This window comes from Maniola hyperantus, chromosome 5 (genome assembly GCF_902806685.2).
Source record: "Maniola hyperantus chromosome 5, iAphHyp1.2, whole genome shotgun sequence".
In the NCBI taxonomy this organism is placed as follows: Eukaryota; Metazoa; Arthropoda; class Insecta; order Lepidoptera; family Nymphalidae; genus Maniola; species Maniola hyperantus.
In genome coordinates, this window is record NC_048540.1 from 3,032,876 (window position 1) to 3,054,054 (window position 21,179).

Sequence of the window (21,179 nt, forward strand, 5' to 3'; positions counted from 1 at the left end):
AATAGCCAGACAGGAGTTTGCGTTAGTCGTAGATAAATTAATATAGGAGTACCGTTTGACTGAGTCGACTCATGGGGTATAGTGCGAGTTGCGGGTAGGTGACAGATACGTTGAATTCATCTAAATATATAAAACAACGTGAAGGTGACTGACTGACTGATTTTTCAACGCACGGCATACTATTGGACGGATCAGGCCAAAATTTTACATGCAGATAGCTATTATGACGTAGGCACACGCTAAGAAAGGATTTTTGAAAATTCAATCCCTAAGGGGGTAAAATAGGGGTTCGAAATTTGTATAGTCCACGCGAACGAAGTCGCGCGCATAAGCTAGTTGATTTATATGTCAACTGTCACCCTTCCGGAACCTGTGCCCTATTTCATGAACGGTCTCAGTGAAACGGTATACCTATTATAAGTTATAACAGACACTAGACAGATATTAATCGGCCATAATCCTAGAAAAATATAAGTTAAAAATGTTTTGTTTGCGAATTATTTGCGCTAATAAATAAACCTGTATTCAGTAGTGCGCATATAATTATGTATGTTTCTATGTAATATTTTATTGGGCTTTCTAGTAAAACTAGCTTATGCTTGTGAGTTGCGACTTAGTCCGCGTGGACTACACGAATTTCAAACCCCTATTTCACTCCCTTAGGGGTTGAATTTTTAAAAAATCCTTTCTTAGCGGATGCCTACGTCATAATAGCTATCTGCATGCCAAATTTCACCCCGATCCGTCCGGTAGTTAAGTTGTGCGTCGATAGATCAGTCAGTCACGTTTTTTCCTTTTTTTTTTTTTATTTTTTTTTATTCAGATACAAGTTAGCCCTTGACTGCAATCTCACCTGGTGGTAAGTGGTGAAGCAGTCTAAGATGATAGCGGGCTAACCTGGAAGGGGTATGGCAGTTTTTATTAAACCCATACCCCTTTGGTTTCTACACGGCATCGTACCGGAACGCTAAATCGCTTGGCAGCACGGCTTTGCCTTTTATATATTTAGATAATTATTCACAACGTATTGCCGACCACAGCTGCTTGTAAAATGAAAATTCTTCTTCTTTTTACAATATAAGTTGATATATTCAAATTAAGATTCAGGTATATTCTATTTTTTTTATTTCTTAATTTCCAGATGTAGTAGTCCATAGTAATCCATACTCTATAGTAAATATTATAGTAGCATTTTTATAGTTCGCAGTACATTTACAATAGTCACATACAGTCATCATTATGATGTAGAAATGGGTCAATCCGTCGTACATTTTGTTGATTAGTCAAAACGTACCTTAACAAAGTAGTGTTATGAAATATGATAAGGAAAAGTTATTTACTTGTTCTGTGTACAGCAAAACCCAAGCAATTTGCCAATAACATTGAGATTACCATCTAAATACGCCTTTTTCATGCCTCTTTGATGTAACACTGTGTGGTGTTATTCATCTTTGTTGAAAAATGTAAGTATTTTTGTGAATACATAACTCCCGAAAGCTGGCTGGCTACCTTGGACAAAGAATCACTTTGGCCATCCACAGGGAAAAGCCGCCAGCATTTTGGCGCGGGTGCAGCGGTGGTCTCGATGATGTTTTAGTTAGTTTTAATTAAGATTTAAGTTTATTTCATAGAATTGTTAATTATTATTATATCAATTTGATTAATAAAAATTACATAACTCTACGTACCTATCTATATTTTGTTCGAAAGATTGAATGGAATAGGTATTATAATAATAGTTTTGTATTCAATGGGAAACGCTATTAATTTCCTGAAACAGACTATATAATTAGAATTTCACGGGTGCAGAGAAAAATAGCCAAGAAACTAGTTTTTTCGTAATATGCCTCAAAATAGAATTTAATGTATTTCCTAATCAATTCATCACGAGGAAGATCATTCAAGGATAAAGTTTTTTAGACGATTTGATCAACTAAGTTAATGCGTGACCAATTACAAGGTTATCGCAAGATTTTCCGTAGGCACCAATGTGGCCTTTTTTTAAAATTCTGATACAAGTTAGCCCTTGGCTGCAATCTTAACTGGTGGTAAGTGATGATGCAATCTAAAATGGAAGCGAGCTCAGCTGGAAGGGGTATGGCAGTTTTTTCATTAAACACACACCCCTTTGGTTTCTATACACGGCATCGTACCGGAAAGCTAAATACTTGGCGGCTCGGCTTTGCCGGTATGGTGGTAACTAGCCACGGCCGAACCACTGGTTCTACCAGACCACACCGGAAATTTAGAAATCATAAATTTCCAAGCCCTTGCCGGGAATCGAACCCGGGACTTCTCACTAACAAGACCACAGCGCTTACCACATAATTGATGAAGCAAACTTTTCCATCGGCTTCTAGGTCTTTCTTAGCACTTTTTCGGGACTCTTGTGCCGTCCAATGCGTTACACATATCCTGTCCATTGCATTCTTGACAGAGTATTTTTTTAAATATAGGACTGGCCGAAATATTAAGATGTTGGTATTTTTTAAATACAGTTTTTACTTTTGGAATAGCCGTTAAAGGTATCATGCGGCTCGATTGCGGTAGAATGATAGTTACAATGCCACGATCGCAATCACCTCTGATTGGTTGATGCTCGCTCAGTATTGGCCACAATGCATTGTTGCAACAAGAATACCATAATTCAGCCAATCACAAGACTATTGCACTTGTAATGATGATTGATGCAAGTTTTGCGGAATCGACCTACATCTGTTTTTTGTTTTACAAATGTTTTTAGAAATTTAAACAGGGAAAACGTAAAATCTATTAAGGATTAAATGGATCTAAAATACTAATCCAGATTTATATCGTATAGTAGCAACTAAGCGCCCGCTGGGTAACTACGCGCATAGATGGGTGCAGGAACTAGTTTTTTGCCATTCTAATCCGACGCGAGATAAATAGAATCCAATATTGTACCAAACGGCTTAAATGGCCCGTGGGCGAACACGTTTAGGCGACTGAGTTATAACAAAATAAGGAGCTGGCAAACAAAACGGTGTAATTGCATGAAACTGGATGTACCTTTTTGTTTTTGTAACATCTCTACTGTTGCCCATGTTCGCAATGAAGAAATTTGAATTGAATTGAATTGAATTGAAATAAAGATTTAGGCTGTTATGTTTGTAAGATTTGTTTATGTTTGTTTAGATTCGTATCCAGTGAGCCAAAAATATTTAGGTTAATCAAAGAAAAATAAAGTATTTTGATCACAAGACGTGTAATAAATAACACCTTTTTGTTCGCCAGCTGCTCAAATAATCTTGGTCGTACTTCTAGTTGAATCATGTCTTAAAGTAGTATACTTACACCGCATTATCAATGATAGAGCTCGAGAGAGTACTCAAGAGTAGGTAGGTATTCCCACCAATCAATAAATTACTATAGATTGTACCTACTAGCTGATGCTTGCAACTTCGTCCGCGTGGACTATACAAATTTCAATCCCCTATTTCACCCCCTTAGGAGTTGAATTTTCAAAAACCCTTTTTTAGCGGATGCCTACGTCATAATAGCTATCTGCAAGCCAAATTTCAGCCCCGTCCGTCCAATAGTTTGAGCTGTGCGTTGATAGATCAGTCAGTCACCTTTTCCTTTTATATATTTAGACTAAACTTATATACTTAATTGATAAAACTCTACACAAGTTCGAAAGGTTTAATATAATATCGATTTCTTTTACCAATAATGGGAGAAATTTGAATGCAGTTGCAAAAGTACACAATCAGAGGCCCTTAAACTTCGAAGAAAGTAAAATCGAATATTTTCAACCAGTTTATTGTGAAGTTATGCAGTTCCGGTCTACATTAATTACAGCTATAATGTAGATCATTTAAAACAGCTGGTCGAAGATCGAGAAATGTGTTGACAGACAAAAAGTGGTTATGAAGACCAAATTTGTACATAAAAATATATTTGGTATTGCCTTTATGATTTATTAACTATTTAGAATAAATTATTTGATTATTTACTATTGACTATTGGTATTTGTGTATACCTACATCATACCTACCTACTTATATGCGACTAGCATACTTTAAAAATTAATTATATGGGTGTATTGGTGGGTAATGATTGTTATTTATCTACAAATACTTAGCTAAATTATAAATTGCTCTGACTCTATCAAATAAACTCAAGTTTTATTTAAGGTTTCATTTGATTTAATTTCATTTCAAAGATCGACTTGATTTTTTGTATGGGTATAGTTGAAGATCTGGAGAGTGACATAGACTATGTTTTTTCCGGAAAATCAAAAAGTTTTTAAAATCTAATTACTAATTAAGTAATTTTATGTTTAGGCTTATTATTTACTAACTAAGCAATGCATTAAATTAAAATTTGTCCACTTTGTAACGACTGCACGCAAAGCAATAAGAACATAGAAAATTTACCCTTTCTTATAAAAACAGAAAAATTCACAGAGCTGGCATCCATTGAAAAAGCGCACAAAATGTGCATTGAGCACGAACTGTCGAGTTCGTGAACTTTATAAGAAGATTTATTTGGAAACTTGTTAAGAACACAATACGTCGCGGTCGCGTTTCCTTTCCGCCATCCAGGCCATTTGTTAAAACCCAGAGAGTTGTCGCATACTAGAGGTGGAGATTTTTCGAAAAGGGTCTGAATCAAAACGTTACAAATACTGCAGTATCATGCTGAGGCTCTTTTAATTGATACAGGATTACATTTCTTGTAATACACTTTGTTTTTTCTAATTCGTAGTTTTGTAAGTTTTATTATTGTATGTATAACATTTCTTTTGTTTGTTTTTCTGTGTTGATGCATTAATTTTTAACTGCCTTTTAACTCCACTTTACGTACCCTTACTTTTACCCTTATGTTACCCTTAAAATTGGTATCAGAAAACAAAACATGAAGAACGCACGCCGCGCTAACACCTGCCGCTGCCGCGCAAACAAATTAAGCTTTATTTCTTTAGCATACTTGGGTATGTAATCCCATTTTTTATATAGATAAAGTTGTAAATAAAGCTTAATTTGAGTTGGTATTAAAAAACTCGGTGTCTCAGCGCTGCTGTAGAGCATTGCTTCTAAAACGAAGAAAAAGAAACAGTTCCTTTTTAGATGTTATGAACCGCACATACAAATAATAATATTATTGCGTCGGTGTTTCATGACACATATTATGCTTTCTTGAACTCGTGCGACTTCAGGTGCCTGGGGTCTGCACCTCTATGGTCTATAACTCAATGGTTAAAACCGTGTCTTCTAAATTCTCTTTACCTTTACGCGAACAATGTATTTGTTGGACAAATATTTCAAAGTGGTTTGCAATGTACGCTTCATGTACTTTTTGATTTATTTTAGTTGTTTTCAATTTGCAATGACTATCGCTCAAATGTTGGTTTAGTAACAGTAATTCTAGTCCTTTCTATGGTTTCAATGGTATACCTACAGTTTTCATAATTTTCTTAACTCAAATTAATTTACTTAAGATTTTTGTTATTGTGGTCCGGTATATGTTATTGCGTGAAAGAGTAACAATCATACATACGGTCTATACAGACAAATTTCACCTTTATAATATTAAGTTTGATGTTCTTAGTTAAGGTTAAGTTTTTATTTTTATTTTTTATTAATATAAGTTTACTATAAAACTTAAAGCTAGCCTTATCTAATTACTATATAAATCATGACCGCGTGGAATGGTGCCAAGAATACTGGCTGCATTTCCGCGCTGGACAGCCAGGCTGATCCGTTGCGCAAAAAATGAGCCAGCCCTTTTGTCACCAGATGATGCTATTAATCGCGGTGAAATGTCTCGTAAAAATTTTTTTGCCCTAAGACCCATGGCCCCAGGGTCTCCACGGCAAACGGCACAAAAATGTAACTCTCTATAAGAGAGGCATACTTGCGCCGCTTGCCGTTTTCAGCTGTTTCTGCTGCGGCTCCCGGTCTTGATGCTGTCTTCCTGATATGACACGGGGCCAATGTGTCAACGCAAGTTGCGTCCCACATTAGCGCCCGTCCCCGTTCCCAGGGAACCAGCGTCAATCCATCAGGTCTCTTGCCATCATCCCGACTAATCCCTGCCGGCTCAATGAGCGCAGGAATATTTATGGTGGCAAGAGCTCTTTTAATTGTATCGTTAAGAGAGCCATGCCTAAACAGCCTACCAGAGCTCCTTTGGCAAGAGAGTCCGTGGATTCCAAATTTATCAAGCTCTTTTCCACACGGACATCTGTGCTGATGGCACAGTGGTGTTCCCAATCTGAGGTTAAGTCGTATCTAGTAAGATAAATAATTGTTATCAAAACACAAACATGCTTGAACAACAGTCCTAATATTGTAGGCACTGACGCAATTTTGATGCACAAAACGACACATCTATTTATATATTCTTCTAGTCAACCATCAAATCATTTAAAACCTGAATACAACTTGTCTAGGAATTAATCACGAGTATAAACCAGTTAAGGTCAAGTGCGACTGGTCTTCAAAAATCCCGTTTTCCTACGGTTAACAACGGCTGCATGTTATACGATCCCACGCGATCGACCCACGGCCTTGCAAGGACGACGATTGTTATTGTATTGCAGATATACTAAGTACCACAATAATATAAAGCCAGTATTCAAGGACAAGTATTCAAGGATCGTGAGAAAACCTACATGCGTGTGTGTTCTCCTTAATGTTCTCAAAGGTGAGTGAAATCTGCCAATTCCCACTGGGCTAGCGTGGTAGATAATGGCTTAAAACTTTTCTCATTCTAAGAGGAGACCCGAGCTCAGTAGTGGGCCGGCAATGGGTTGATCATGATGATGATGATTATAATCTTCACGGGCAACCCATCGCCACTGGCTCACTACAGAGCACGGGTCTCCCCTCAGAGTGAGAAGGCAGATGATTAAAATGCCTACTTATAATATCAAAATGATATTGTCAAAGCAAATTACAAGTAGATAGATACCTATAACTCAAACTTACACCGGATGTCCCAGATTAATTGACCATGAAGAAAAAGTGCCTTGACCAGCTGTGAGGAGTTAAAATTTTACGCAATGTAAATACCTACATGATTCTTATAAAGATTTTATCAATAGCACTGACACTTTCGAATTATAGCACCAACGCTATAATTAAATTAAATATCTGTAATTAAAATGAAAAAAATTTTTTTTTTGTAAGTGTAGTATTTACACATACCTACGACGTAATAAATACTATACTCATGTATATCTTAACATCATAATCGCGATTTACTCGCTTATTCTTATCGAATATCCTTATCTGTTCCACATAGACACTCCCGTAGTTTTATATCCCCAAAAATCTTCCACATACCTTTCACCAAATCTCATCTAGGAAATCAAGCCCCAATTATGCGTATATGTGCAAAATTTAACGAAATATCAAAAAAGATACCTGACATCGATATATTTCATGACTCAGCTACTGCATTCAAAAAAAAGCTCTTATCATTTTACGGTGGGTTCATCTCCTAAGTAACTTAGTTATTTTTTTAGTTAAGTAGTTAGTTAAGTTCTTTTTATTTATCTAGATATTTTGCAAATGCTGTGTACACATTTTATAGATACATTTATCAGCCTGTGTTTGTTTATAAGTGTCGTAGTTTGTGTTAAATTAATGTATTGTGTGTGTTCCTAGTAAATAAAATAAAAAATAAATAAATGATGTAAATAAACTTATTTACATAGATAAGAATAAGCTTACTCTACGTACCTATTAATATAACTACTAATAACATTATAATATATCCAAGTTACTAGCTGGATATTTTTGGTAGGAACGACTTTCCGAACCAAAATGGTAGATTCACTCGATGATTAGAAAGCACTTTGTATGAGTTTATTTGAATAAAAACATTCAACTTACAAAAATCTAAGGCTGAGATCTATAATAGAGCGTACTTGGACTTTGCTCAGATGTAAGTTTCAGTTAAAACGATACGGACTTATGTCAGTGATGTAACGCTATCTCGTTTTAACAATGTCTTAATTCTGAACAAATTCAAAGTTCGCTCTATATAATATCTCAATCCAAGAATTGCAGCTGGAATCCCTACTTTAGTCATTTGCGATCCCTACAAATTTATTTTTATTTTTTCATGAAAAACTCTACCCCTTTTCGTTTCGCGGAAGTTTTAAACCTACACTTCCTGTGAGGGCACAAAAATTGAAGACCTCCTTCCACATGACAATGTATGAATCGGCTAAATAAGGTTCTTGAGGTTTTCGAGGGATTAAAATACGTATTAAAGGGTTCTCCCCTAACTTTTGATGGCTGAAAAAGGATAAATATGTGGGATTGTGGGGGTCTTTTCACTGATCGTGAGTAGGTATGCCTAAACGGCGTACCATAGATTAACAATCGGGGAAAGAAAAGTTGTTACACCGTAGATTTTTTACGCCGAACAAAAATCAGAAGATAATGGTTTATAGATATTAATATTTTTAAAAGTATTAGTAGTATCTTACGTTGGATGGGATAGACGGGTTAAAGTCTAAAGCGTTTAAAGTTTTTGTAAGACCGTTGCTGTAAAACCAAGACCTAAACATGGAATAAGTTTTGTATGTCAATTTTCATATTTTACATAGGTATTCTTTGGATCAATAAAGTTATTAGATTATTCTTGAAAAGTCCATCAATGAAATATTAACGCATTCAAGACGTATAAGTAGATGTACCTAGTTCTAAAGAGTTGTTGGAGAGTATAATTTTTTTTTCAAGTAATAGAAACATGAGTAAAACAATACTCACCAAGGCCGCAAATGAGGTAAGTCGGCGGTGGTTTCAACACTGAGCGGGAGTAGGCCCCCCGGACGGTCTCCAATGCTCTCGGGGCCCCCGCCACCAGGAGGACCCCTGGGGCTACGTAGCCGGCGTAGCGCAGCTCCGCGGTAGCGGCTGCGAGGGCCCCCGCCCACCAGCATTTTGCGTTTGCGGCCAGGAAACTCTGTGAAACAAAACAAAATAAAGGTTTAAAAACTTTGTTGGTTATTTTATGGACTGTTGAATCACTAAAAAGGTTTTGAAGTGAAGCTTCTTCACAGATATTTATAATGGGGACCTAACTCAAAAAGTAATTGATACCTACGAATGAATGCGGTGATAAAATGAACAACATTAAAAAAACGTATTAGCCACATTAATCAACACTGGTTGAGCAGCACGTATTGTTGCATATAATATTACTAGATGATGCCCGCGTAGATTTAGATTTTTAAAAATCCCGTGGGAACTCTGTGATTTTCTGGGATAAAAAGTAGTCTATGTCCTTCCCTGGGATCCAAGCTATCTCTGTACCAAATTTCTTCAAAATCGGTTGAACAGATGGGCCGTGAAAAGCTAGCAGACACACTTTCGCATTTATAATATTAGTATGGATGAGTAAGCGAGACAGAGAACAAGATTTGATACAGTGCGTAAGAAGCTTCACTTTTGTCTGATGTCTCACGGCTTTTTCTTAGGGCAAGCAGATACCGATTGATCTATGCAAACCTCAGAACAAATATAGCTGATCGAAACATTCGGTTACAATACAAAATTGGCAGTGTGTAGATTTAAACTTTGTATACTGTAGATCTTATTAATTGTAAAACGATAAAAAATCGTTCGAAGAAAAGTTATAGGAAAATTGAGTTATAGCGAGACTGGGTAAGATTTATTAAAAGTTTTCTTTCTCTAAATTATTTTCACTTTTATTTCCTAGTACAAAACGTGACCCGACTGGCAGCAATTTCAGCTTATTATGATGTTAAAATTACCAAGAAAGCGAGCGTACATTTCTCCTCATTCAAGTACATACCTCCTGCACGATATTTGCATTGCCTTGACCCAAAGTCGCGCCTTTTAGCCGACTTCAAAAACGTCCTTTATCGTTTCGTAATATCGTATTTCGCCTTCTCAGCAAATGGCAATTGCAACACTTGGCCGAATATTTCTCACTGTTTCGAACATGTTAATTAACGTAAAGCGAGGAGTCAGATAACATCGTGGTGTTAAAAAATAGGTACAATAGTTACAACAGTAAGTTAGCGCTAGGCAAGACGGAATCCGATAACATCATTGTGTTAAAACATGTAATGTATACAGCATTATTTAAATACACATTACTCGCGAAATTTTGTTACTGGTTATAATATTTAAATAACTAAACGACGCTTAAGTAAAATAGCATCGTAAAATGAATCACGAATCTACTGTGAAATACTCAGAATAAGGACTGTTAGAAGTAGCCCTATTGTGACACTTACTGTTAGAGCGAGATAGCTAAATGCATTTAAGCTCTTGTTAGAACGTGACAAAATGATTATGCTTTGTCCTTATCACCGTGGCCACTTTTTTTTGTTTGTCAAAACGTATTTGTACGTGAGTATTTGACAAACAACGTGAAGTGTAGAAGATATGACATTAATTCACAAGTAAGAAAATCTGCTTGAGCGAGGGACTGAGGGGGCCACGCTAGTTGCAAATCTGGACATATCTGTGGTGAAATAGGTTTTCTACCTACGTCAAATTGATTACTGATTATTTACAGTTAATAAATTAAACAAGTTATTTAAAAAGTTTCCAATAAAACCCCGACTGATGTTCAGCCACACATTAAAGTGCATACATTTCGCCATTTTTAGGGTTCCGTGGTAAACGAGGAACCCTTATAGTTTCGCCATGTCCCTCCGTCTGTATAATTAGAGCCTCAATAGCTGAACCGGTATAGGAGTGGACTGAAAACCGAAAGGTCGACGGTTCAAACCCCGCCCGTTGCACTATTGCCGTACCTACTCCTAGCACAAGCCTGACGCTTAATTGGAGAGGAAAGGGGAATATTAGTCATTTAACATGGCTAATATTCTTTAAAAAAAATGTAGAATAAAAAAATAGACCTAAAGCTCGCGTGCAAGACAAGTAAATATTCCCCAGATTGTCAGTAATAACTGCAAGACGCAATTCAAAACTGCACGGCCGCTTTCATAGTTTTAGCATCTGCATCAATTCAGAAACGTTGTAAATCGATTTAACAAGCGCCTGTTACCTAGATTGATGGTAATAGAAATTCTCGTTTGCACTTAAAGAGGTAAAGTCAGAAACAATGCATTATTTAGACCCACTCTACAGGATATTGTTCTCTTACTTTGGAGAGCTTATGAATAACTAGCTTATACCCGCGACTTCGTCCGCGTGGATTACACAAATTTCAAACCCCTATTTCACCCCCTTAGGGGTTGAATTTTCAAAAATCCTTTCTCTTAGCAGATGCCTACGTCATAATAGCTATCTGTATGCCAAATTTCAGCTCGATCCGTTCAGTAGTTTGAGCTGTGCATTGATAGATCAGTCATTAAGTCACCTTTTCCTTTTATATATTTAGATATACTGTATCTCTGCATTAAGTAGCTTTTATAATAGAATTAATATAATGGGTGCTAGGATTTAACGGTTGGTCAAATTAACATATAAAACACTTGCAAACTTTATCATAAACTTAGCATAGATGCAAATGAGTGCGCGGTATAATCAACCCAAATTATAGGTAGGTAGGTACATTAAGTTCTACCCGTTATTTTGATCTTTAGCGAGACAAAAATATTACCGTGTTTGAAGTTTGAACATTATGGTTATGTGAATGACCTTATATTATGACCACAGTGGTACTGATTCTGAGCACAACCTAATTTTAGACTATTCGCATCCTCTTCTTACTAATGTAATATGAGAGGACAGACGCAGTTTGACAGTTTTAAATTTAATTTTAAGATGCTAAAACCCGTGATTTTAGCGCACAGTCGCGAGCCTACTGTTTAAATTTGTAGCGTGCACTAAAATTTAGAGCCTTTAAATGTAAAGTTCATGTTCTGTCCCTTTTTAGCATTGTTAAAAAGAAAAGGATGCAGATACTCTAAATTTAGTTTAGAGAAAGACAACGGAATTGGTGCCAGTATACAGCTAAGAAAATGGTTACGAACCATGACATCATCCAAATTCGAGGTATCGTTAGATGACATCAAGTTATTATACAGCTTGACAGTAAGGTTCATGGAATTTGACAAGAAATCGCAAAGAAATCTGATCCATCTAATTATTTGAATAAGTACGAAAATTGTGTGAAATATTTAATAATTTGGTGTAACTTGTGTATGCCGTGAGTTAAAAAAAACTGGAAACATGTCCAATCGTTACTTTTTATAAGCAGTTTTGTGGTAAGTATTCACAGTACGTTATGGCTTATGACTTCATTTTAACACTACGTACCAGACCAGGTACTTAACCTACCTAATTGTTAGTTACACTTGACGGTGTATGTAGTTTGAGCTGTGCGTTGATAGATCAGTCAGTCAGATCTTTTTTTATATTTAGAAGGGAAGAAGAAGAAGATATCGTCGATTCAGGATCAAACCGAGAGTTCCTCACACTGCTTTACTGGACACCGATGCAAACTTGACGATAAACTCGATCGTGTATGACCAGGAAACGAGATTTGAACAACTTGTGTAAGAAAAAGTGGATAAAATAATCTAACTACAGAGTTTCAAAGAGGTAAGTATATAATTTCCGTGCATATGCAGTAACAGCAGATGACAGAATCTGTAGCATTCAGTCAAGGCATAACAAGGTTATCGAATCAATCGTGCATGGGATTATCTAGGCAAACATGCTAGGGCTGCATCATTACTAAACATCAGTACCCGTAGTACAAGATTTTACGTCTCACCAAACCAAACCAAATTCGAGAGTCGAAATACTTCCACGTTACAGTAAAATGGACCTAAACAGCCTTGAATTGAAGTCAAATATTCAATGCCACTGATTTCAATTTCGCTTGGAGCGCTGGCTGTAGAAGTGTAGACAAACTTGAGGTTTAAAACAAGGCATTTCAGATCCAGTTTACTAGGCTGTAACGCGGAAGTATTTCGACTCTCGAATTTGGTTTGGTTTGGTGAGACGTAAAATCTTGTACTACGGGTACAGGTGTGATTGAAAGTATTGTGGAGCAAACTTGCATTAGGTGCTTGAATTTGCGTGTGCCAACAAAAATCGTATTTTATGAAGGTGTCAAAATAATTATTACTAAAGTTACTCTGGGCATCAAGTTGTTAGTAAAAATAAATACGAGTTTCAGCCCGCAAACATTTTTGTTTGGAATGACTCTTCTACTCCTACCTACTACAATTACATAGAAGTCGTTGTAATTTCTACTTCATGAAGAGCTTGAAAAGGGTCCAAAATTCTTTTCATTGTAAGAGGAGACCTGTTCTCAGTAGTGGGCGGGCGATCGGTTGAATATAATGATGATTATCATTATAATGGCTAGGCTTGTAATTATAATTGTTAATTATATAAAAGCTTGTAAATAAACTTGTAACTTCTTGCAACTTGTTCCTAGATTATAATTACATGTTTTTCTTTTAATTACACTTTTTGTTTAACACCTGCAATGGTGTCCGTACAGCTAATTACAATACAACAAACAATTCAATTAATTAAGCGTGGAACTCGGAAATGAATGCGACTCGTTATCGTCCACATCTTGGGAGTTCGCGACTTTTACTCGAACATAATAGCCGAACACCTGGTGGGAAATTCTGACGAGGTATTTAATAAAAGCTGAAAGTTTTAGGGTTCCGTACCCAAACAGTGCCAAGCAGGGCCCTATTATTAAGTTCTCGCTATCTGTCTCAACTCTCAATGTGATCTCAAGGGTCTACAGGATCTGAGCATTAGTAAAGGCGTGGTCGGTTCAAATTTTCACAGAATAATGAATGCCATCTCATCTTCTTCTTCTACCCTTCTAAATAAAAAAAAGATTGACTGACTGACTGATCTATCAAGACTCAACACACAGCTCAAACTACTGGACGGATCGGGCTAAAATTTGGCATGGAGATATATAGTTATTATGACATATTCGTAGGCATCCGCTAAGAAAGGATTTTTGAAAATTCAATCCCTAAGGGGATGGAATAGGAGTTTGAAATTTTTGTAGTCCACGCGGACAAAGTCACGAGCATAAGCTAGTAGGATATAATCTCATAGGGTGAAAATGTTTATTAATGTGTATACATAAAATTTTAAGTCCCGACTGACTGACTTAATATATCTACGCGCAGCCTAAACCGCTGGTCCTAGCGACATGAAATTTGGAGGATGTGTTCTTTGGAAAGAGTAAATATCCACTAAGAAAGGATTTTTCTACATTCCACCCCTAAGTGGGCTAAATGGGGGTTAAAAATATATGTAGTTCACGCAGACGAAGTCGTGGGCATAAGCTAGTAATATTTATAATTATATTTGGTGGCTTTGATTCTTGATTACTAAGTAGTACTTACTTTGGGATACATTTTAATTTCGGTTTAATTTACGCCCATTTTGCCTCATAGTTCTTTCCCACAAGCTCATGGTATGTAAACACACACACATTGTGAGCTTCACGCTTGGCGGCGGTTCCCGTGGGAGAGGCTTCCCACCCCAGGATTGCGCGTCATTATTTTCTTATTGTAGCATGCAGGCATAATCATGCAAGGAATCATTGTTTCTTACAAAGCTATAAAAAGTGTGGCTATAAAAAATCTGTGAGAACGAAAGCTTATTTATGGACATGTAGAGCTTTTACAAATTAATGTTTCTCGCACTCTTTCTTTTGCTTATTAATCATACGAATCACTACTAAGTAATATTATAAACGCGAAAGTTTATTTGTTGGTTTGTCCTTCAATCGATCGACGTGGGTTTTTTACATGAATATAGTTAACTAACCTATGCCCGTACAGTGGTTTGAGCTATGCGTTGATAGATTAGTAAGTCAGTCAGTCACCTTTCCTTTCTTATATTCAGAAGACAGAGAGTGACAAAAGCTATATTTTATTCCGGGAAATCAAAGAGTTAAAACCCCAGTTTAAAAACCTAAAGCCAAACGGATGAAGTCGTGGGCGTCATCTAGATTCTAATAAGTCAGTAAACTATAATAATATAAAACGTTTGAGTCGCCCATAATTTTCATTATAATAAAGGAACTCTATTATTTACATGACTGACTGGTGCTGTAAATTAATAGGCGGAAACGTAAAACAAACAATAAAATTAAATTATATGATTATTTCAATTGACCGTAACTTATACTTAATAACCAAGTATCTAAGCATCAATAAATCTCAATTGTATGCATTCAAAATTGAAGTAGCTATAAACTCAAATCTGTACAGTAACCAACGCGCACTCGTAAATCTCAATCATGCTAACTGGACCCCTTAGTACGAGTTTTCACGTCTCGAAAACGTACATCGATTTCGAATATCGAAATATTATAACGTCAGAGTAAAATGTTCACAAACCTAAAAGGCTCAAGCTCGTAAATCTACAGCCAACGGCTCAAGCGGTAACTTTGTGCAATATTAATTTGGTAGTACTCAATTACCTCCTAAATAGTATAGGTAGTTTAAGCTATTTGAGAGGACATGTCCGGGCAAGGAGGCTCAGTCTCGAGGCCCGTACCCCACAGACAGACACAGAAGAACACCACAACCAACAATGACCTCTATGTAGGACTATGCACAAAATGGGTCATTCTGAACAAAAAAAATTGCGAGCTGCAACTTATTTTTTCTTACAACTTGATGTCTAGATGCGATACTAATTTTGACACCAGAACACGATTTTTGTTTAAGGTATCAATTTAGTTCGATGGCATTATTGAAAGAACGACTTTTAAACGAGGTGCTAAGAGAAATCTATCAACGTTGTCGAGACATGGATACCTACTCGTACTAAACCTTACTGGTCATCGTAAATGCCAACCATTTGAACCGTATTTTGACTTAACGCATCGATAGTGGCACAACGAACAAATAATTATGTAATGTAATTATACAATATAGTAGGTACAATCGGTAGTAACAATACCTATCTTCCTAGTTCTTACTCATTATTATTGTAATAAACTTAAGTACCTTATTGTTTGCTTCAACAGTTTACCTTCTTGGTTACATATACAATATACATAATATATAGTTAGCATTTAGCAATCTTGCAGGCTTTCGAAATGTGGATCTACAGGAAAATGCTCAAGATAACCTGGAACAGCAAGGTACTGGAAATGGTCCATAAAGACAGAGAACTCAAGTCCACTATCATGCGAAGGAAGCTCGCTTTCTTTGGAAATTTATCAAGAGGAGCCCAATTTTCATTTCCAAGTTTAGTTTTAGAAGGAAGAATTGAAGGGAAAAGGGCTCCAGGTTGCCAAAGACGCAAATAGTTGAACGATTTAAGAGGGTATACTATAATAATATATAGGTAATAGGTTTGTATATTGTTTCTTCATTTTACCTGCCTGAGAGTTCTCCATTATGCTGTCAAAAGTATGTGAAGTCTGCAAATCCGCACTTGGCCAGCATGGTGGACTGAGGCCAAACCCTTTCTCATTCTGAGAGGAGAGTGGAGACCAGTGCTCAGCGCGGCCGGCGATGGGTTAACCATGATGCTGATGTAGTTTTGCATTAAAATTCTGAGACAAAACCTGATCAAAAGAATTTTAGAGCTTTTTCGCACCCGTATTTGAATTTTGTCAATTCAATTATTCAATACGGCATTCGGTAAAAAAAATAGGTTCCAAACACTGTGAAGTCGGCAAGATCTGAAGGACACATATTATAATATGTTAACAGCGTATGGATATTCTTACAACGTGTGAAAAAAAATCGAACAATACCAACGCATTTTGCATACAATCGCAATCATTGTTTAGGTGTAAAATTGGACACAGTGCGCTATGGGAATCAACGGTGCAGGTTTATTTCACACCCGAAAACAATATGGTAATATAGTCATGTCTCTACATATTTTATCTTTCAGTAAAGGGCTGCAGTATATCTACAGTCTGCGATCAAAATTTTAAAATTTAAAAAAAGGCACAAAATCTTGATCGAATTTAGAAATTCAAGCAACGACCCAAGTTACTAATTTGAAAGCTCTGATTTTTATATTCAGACTTGATGATGCCCGTGACTTCGTCTGAGTGGATTTAGGTTATTAAAAATCCCAAGGGCACACCTCGATTTTCAGGGATAAAAAATATCCAGGATGCAAACTATCACTGCACCAAACAGATGATGCACGCGCTTTTTTCACTTCTATTTTTAAAAATCTGTCTGTCTGCTAGCTTTTGACGGCCCATCCGTTTAATCGGTTTTGGCGAAATTCGGTGTGGAGATAGCTTGCATCCCTAGGATGCACACATACTACTTTTTGCCTCGGAAAATCGAAGCGACCCCACGGGATTTTGAAAACGAAATCCACGCGAACAAGTCACGGTCATCAGCTGGTCTTCAACAAAAACTAAAAAAGATTACTATGAAGCACAGATGAGGAATTATGAAGTCTTTGCGTCCGTATTTGCATCATCTAATTTGTTTTACATTAAACTTAAAAGCATCCGGTGAAAAGCAAAACAAACAAATAACAACCTTTAGAGCAGTGCGTAGGTACCTTCATACAAGTATGAATGAATAGAAAGCGATTCCATTGAAAACCTATCAATGGACGCAAGAACTTAACTGGAACCTGTCAAAATAACTTGACCATAGCGGCTAAAGACTTTATAATTGTTTGATTGAGCAAAAACCTGTTAATAACTCTTACATAGAGTCATTGACGATAATAACAATTATTATGAAAGTTATTCATTATTATTTAACATTGCATGTAGGTACATTACAGATTGATTCGTACCAAAACTGCGTGTGGCATTGCCCATAATTAATTTTCATTATAAACGATAGTTTAAACGCTAGAAACTGCCTATAAATAATTTTGTATTCAATTTATTTTATTGGAGATAGAAATAGAAAGATTTTATTCAAAAAACTTTTACAAGTGCTTTTGAATCATCTACCAGTGTTTCGGAATGCTCTTCCTACCGAAAAGTACCAGCAAGAAACTCGGCAGCTGCTCTTTTTAAATATTATTTACTAGCTGATGCCCGCGACTTCGTACGCGTGGATTTAGGTTTTTAAAAATCCCGTGGGAACTCTTTGATTTTCCGGGATAAAAATAGCCTATGTCCCTCTCCAGGTCTTAAACTATACCCATGCAAAAAATCACGTCGATCCGTTGCTCCGTTGCGACGTGATTGAAGGACAAACAAACAAACCAACAAACTTTTACATTTATAATATTATGCGTACTGATTTTATTTCGTGAAAATAACATCGAATCAAACACCACACTAACCAAAAATAAAATCTCTACTTCGTATTTTTCATTACTGAGTATCATAAAATCTTCAATTATTCACAAAGGATCTGAGACTCCACGCCACAGCTACGGTATAAAATAGTCTATGCTTCAAGGCCTTGTTTCATTCTTACTTCACATCAAAATCGCCATAATTAGCCTTAAAATAGTCCCTAGTGTTTTTTAAATAGAGATAGCGAACAAACGAGCAGGCGGGTCACCTGATGTTAAGTGATTACCGCCGTCCATGAACATTTGCAGCACCAGAGGAACTGCCGATGCGTTGCCGGCCTTTTAGGAATTTGTTGGTCCGCCCCTTGAATAACCCCATGTTGTAATTTAGTGGGAGCACCGCCGATGGGAGTTGGTTCCACAGTTTGCATGTTATTTCAATCTGATTGTATAATAATATCCGTTTACGTAGTCTCTAAGAATACAACTTGAGCATTTAATTTTATTAGTAACCAATATAGAATTGTTACGCGACCGAAACTGGTAGAGTTATTTTTGGCCATAATAAACCTATTTCTATGATAAATGAAAACGAAAGTGTTTCCGTTAGGTTCGCCATGTCTCTTAGCTTAAAAGGTATGAACAACAGTACTTTACCTTTTACGATACTTTTTTTATTAGATAATGCATGTAAGAGTTCAAATCGAGTTCATTTGAACTTTATAATATTTTGACATGTCCTAAAGTTATTGAGTCGAGGCTAACAATGATGAATTCCGTAATAACAAAGTTACACATAGAAGCAACCGGCTGAGCTGCAAGTTTTTCATAAGGATTACCTAATTGTTACATTGATAAATGATTTCGAATTAGTAGACACTTGTTGACATAACATGAAATAAATCCTGGGGTTCATCAAAATTTTGCATTTTTGTTGACATTTGATAAACATCTAACTAAGATATGGATGTTTATTCCTAGATCTAAACTAAATCCACAGAATGCTGTAAAGAATTTGGAAAATACACGCAACTTGATGTTTGCTGGTGTAGAAGTACCTAATGTATATAACTTGGGACGAAATTATTTTCCATTCCCTACTGTCTTGAAGCTGTGATAGTCTAGTGGTTAGGACGTCCGCCTTCTAATCGGAGGTCAGGGGTTCGATCCCGGGTACGCACCTCTATCTTTTCGGAGTTATGTGCGTTTTGATTGACGAGGAAAACATCGTGAGGAAACCTGCATGCCTGAGAGTTCTCCATAATGTTCTCAAAGGTGTCGTGAAGTCTTCCAATCCGCACATGGCCAGCGTGGTAGACTATGTCCAAAACCCTTCTCACTCTGAGAGGAGACCCGCGCTCTGTAGTGAGCCGGTGATAGGTTGATCATGATGATGATGATGACTGTCTTTTTAATCGGCCTCTTTCAGCTGTTGCTAAATGATCAAATTAAGTATTTCATCTTAGATTATTTCTATCATCCATCATCAAATAGTTATTCAAAACCACTAATTACTAATCTTCAATTAATTCACAATTCAAAATTCGATATGACTGATTAGGTAGCTAAATCATTTCTTTAATTAGTAATTACGTATGGTCAATATGTTTTCTAATGTTTTTAATTATCGATAAATCCAAGCAGGTAGCCGGTAGGACGTTGATTCGTCTGACTTTCATGACAGCATAATGAGATACCGTAAGTGTTTCCTATCGATATAATTTATAAGGTATTTTGTATTGGCTGCAGCGGGTCAGAGGCCAATTGTGTAATCTAAAGCCTTTTACACACACAATGCGCGAAGGTACGTTGGTAGCGTAGGGTAACGGTAAGGTAAAGTAGGTGCCGTCTTCATAGTGCTCTACAGCTTTTTTCAGATACATGAGTTTAAAGTAAAAAAAAGCTTTTTAAAATAGAAACTTTTTTTAATGTACTAAAAAGGATTAATCTCTGTAACAAACATTAACATCGGATGACCTGAGAAAAGGTAACAGAGAGACAGACAAAAAATACATTTTCGCATTTATAGTTTTAGTAAGTATGGATAAGGATATTGACGACCTCTTTGGCGCAGTGGTGAGGGTTGTGATCTTATTAAGTGAGAGATTCTGAATTCCTTCCATTGAAAATGTATGATTTCTAAATTGACTCTCGTCTGGTCCGGAGCCATATTGGACACGTTCCTTCACGCATTGTGTGGACTCAAGCCTTAAAGATGTAATTCAGTGGATAATTTCTACATACCATACCTACTACGGTTGTTAGGCATAGGTAGAGATTATTACCTACAGCTGATCGCAGGTTAATTTTAATTTCCTAAGTAGATAAACTACAATTAGTTATGAATTAGCGCTAGTAGGCAAATTAGCAATAATAACAGTTTTCCGGTACCATTTATCTATAGACTAGCTTATTCCCCCGACTTCATCCACGGGGACTAACTACACAAGTTTCTAACCCGTATTTTATCCCATTTGGGGTTTAGTTTTCAAAAATCCCTTCTAAGCGGATGTCTACATCATAATAGCTATCTGCATGCTAAATTTCAGCTTGATCCGCGTCCAGTAGTTTGAGCTGTGCGTTGATAGATCAGTCAGTCAGTCAGTCAGCTTATCATATCGATGTTGGAATGGCACCGGAAAGCGCAATCGTAGACAAGTGAACAGATGATACGAAACGAGGCCCAGAAATCTGCTGAATTCATGTAAAGAACAAGTAATGATTAAAAAAAAAACTACCCTGCCAATGTTTTACATCCTAATCCATTCTGGATTGCCGATGTTTTAAGACAGGTTAAGCTTAAGATGCAAAATAGCCCAACTCGCATACAAATTTCAGGATACCCTTTTTAATGCTGTCTCTTTTTGACCTATATATTATTACTTCATATGGACAGGGTTATTGAACAAACAAAATTGCACCGACTCATTGGTGTTTATGCACTAATTCAACCTCAGTGACGTCTAGATTTCAAACGGGTCGTTCATTAGTATCTAATTTATTTGGTTTCTA

The 21,179-nt window shown here is 36.6% G+C and overlaps 1 protein-coding gene and 1 long non-coding RNA gene across 2 annotated transcripts in view; one reads left to right on the forward strand and one right to left on the reverse strand.

Annotated features, from left to right (window-relative positions):
* Nucleotides 1-21,179, reverse strand: part of ko (Stork-head domain-containing protein knockout) — a 240,075-nt gene that overhangs the window by 97,070 nt on the left and 121,826 nt on the right. The window contains exon 3 of the mRNA XM_034968385.2: nt 8,751-8,946. Within this exon, the coding sequence (XP_034824276.1) occupies nt 8,751-8,946 (196 nt within the window). The remainder of the gene's footprint in view (nt 1-8,750; nt 8,947-21,179) is intronic.
* The window catches only part of LOC138402369 (uncharacterized), a 352,933-nt gene that overhangs the window by 33,093 nt on the left and 298,661 nt on the right, over nt 1-21,179 (forward strand). The window lies entirely within an intron of this gene.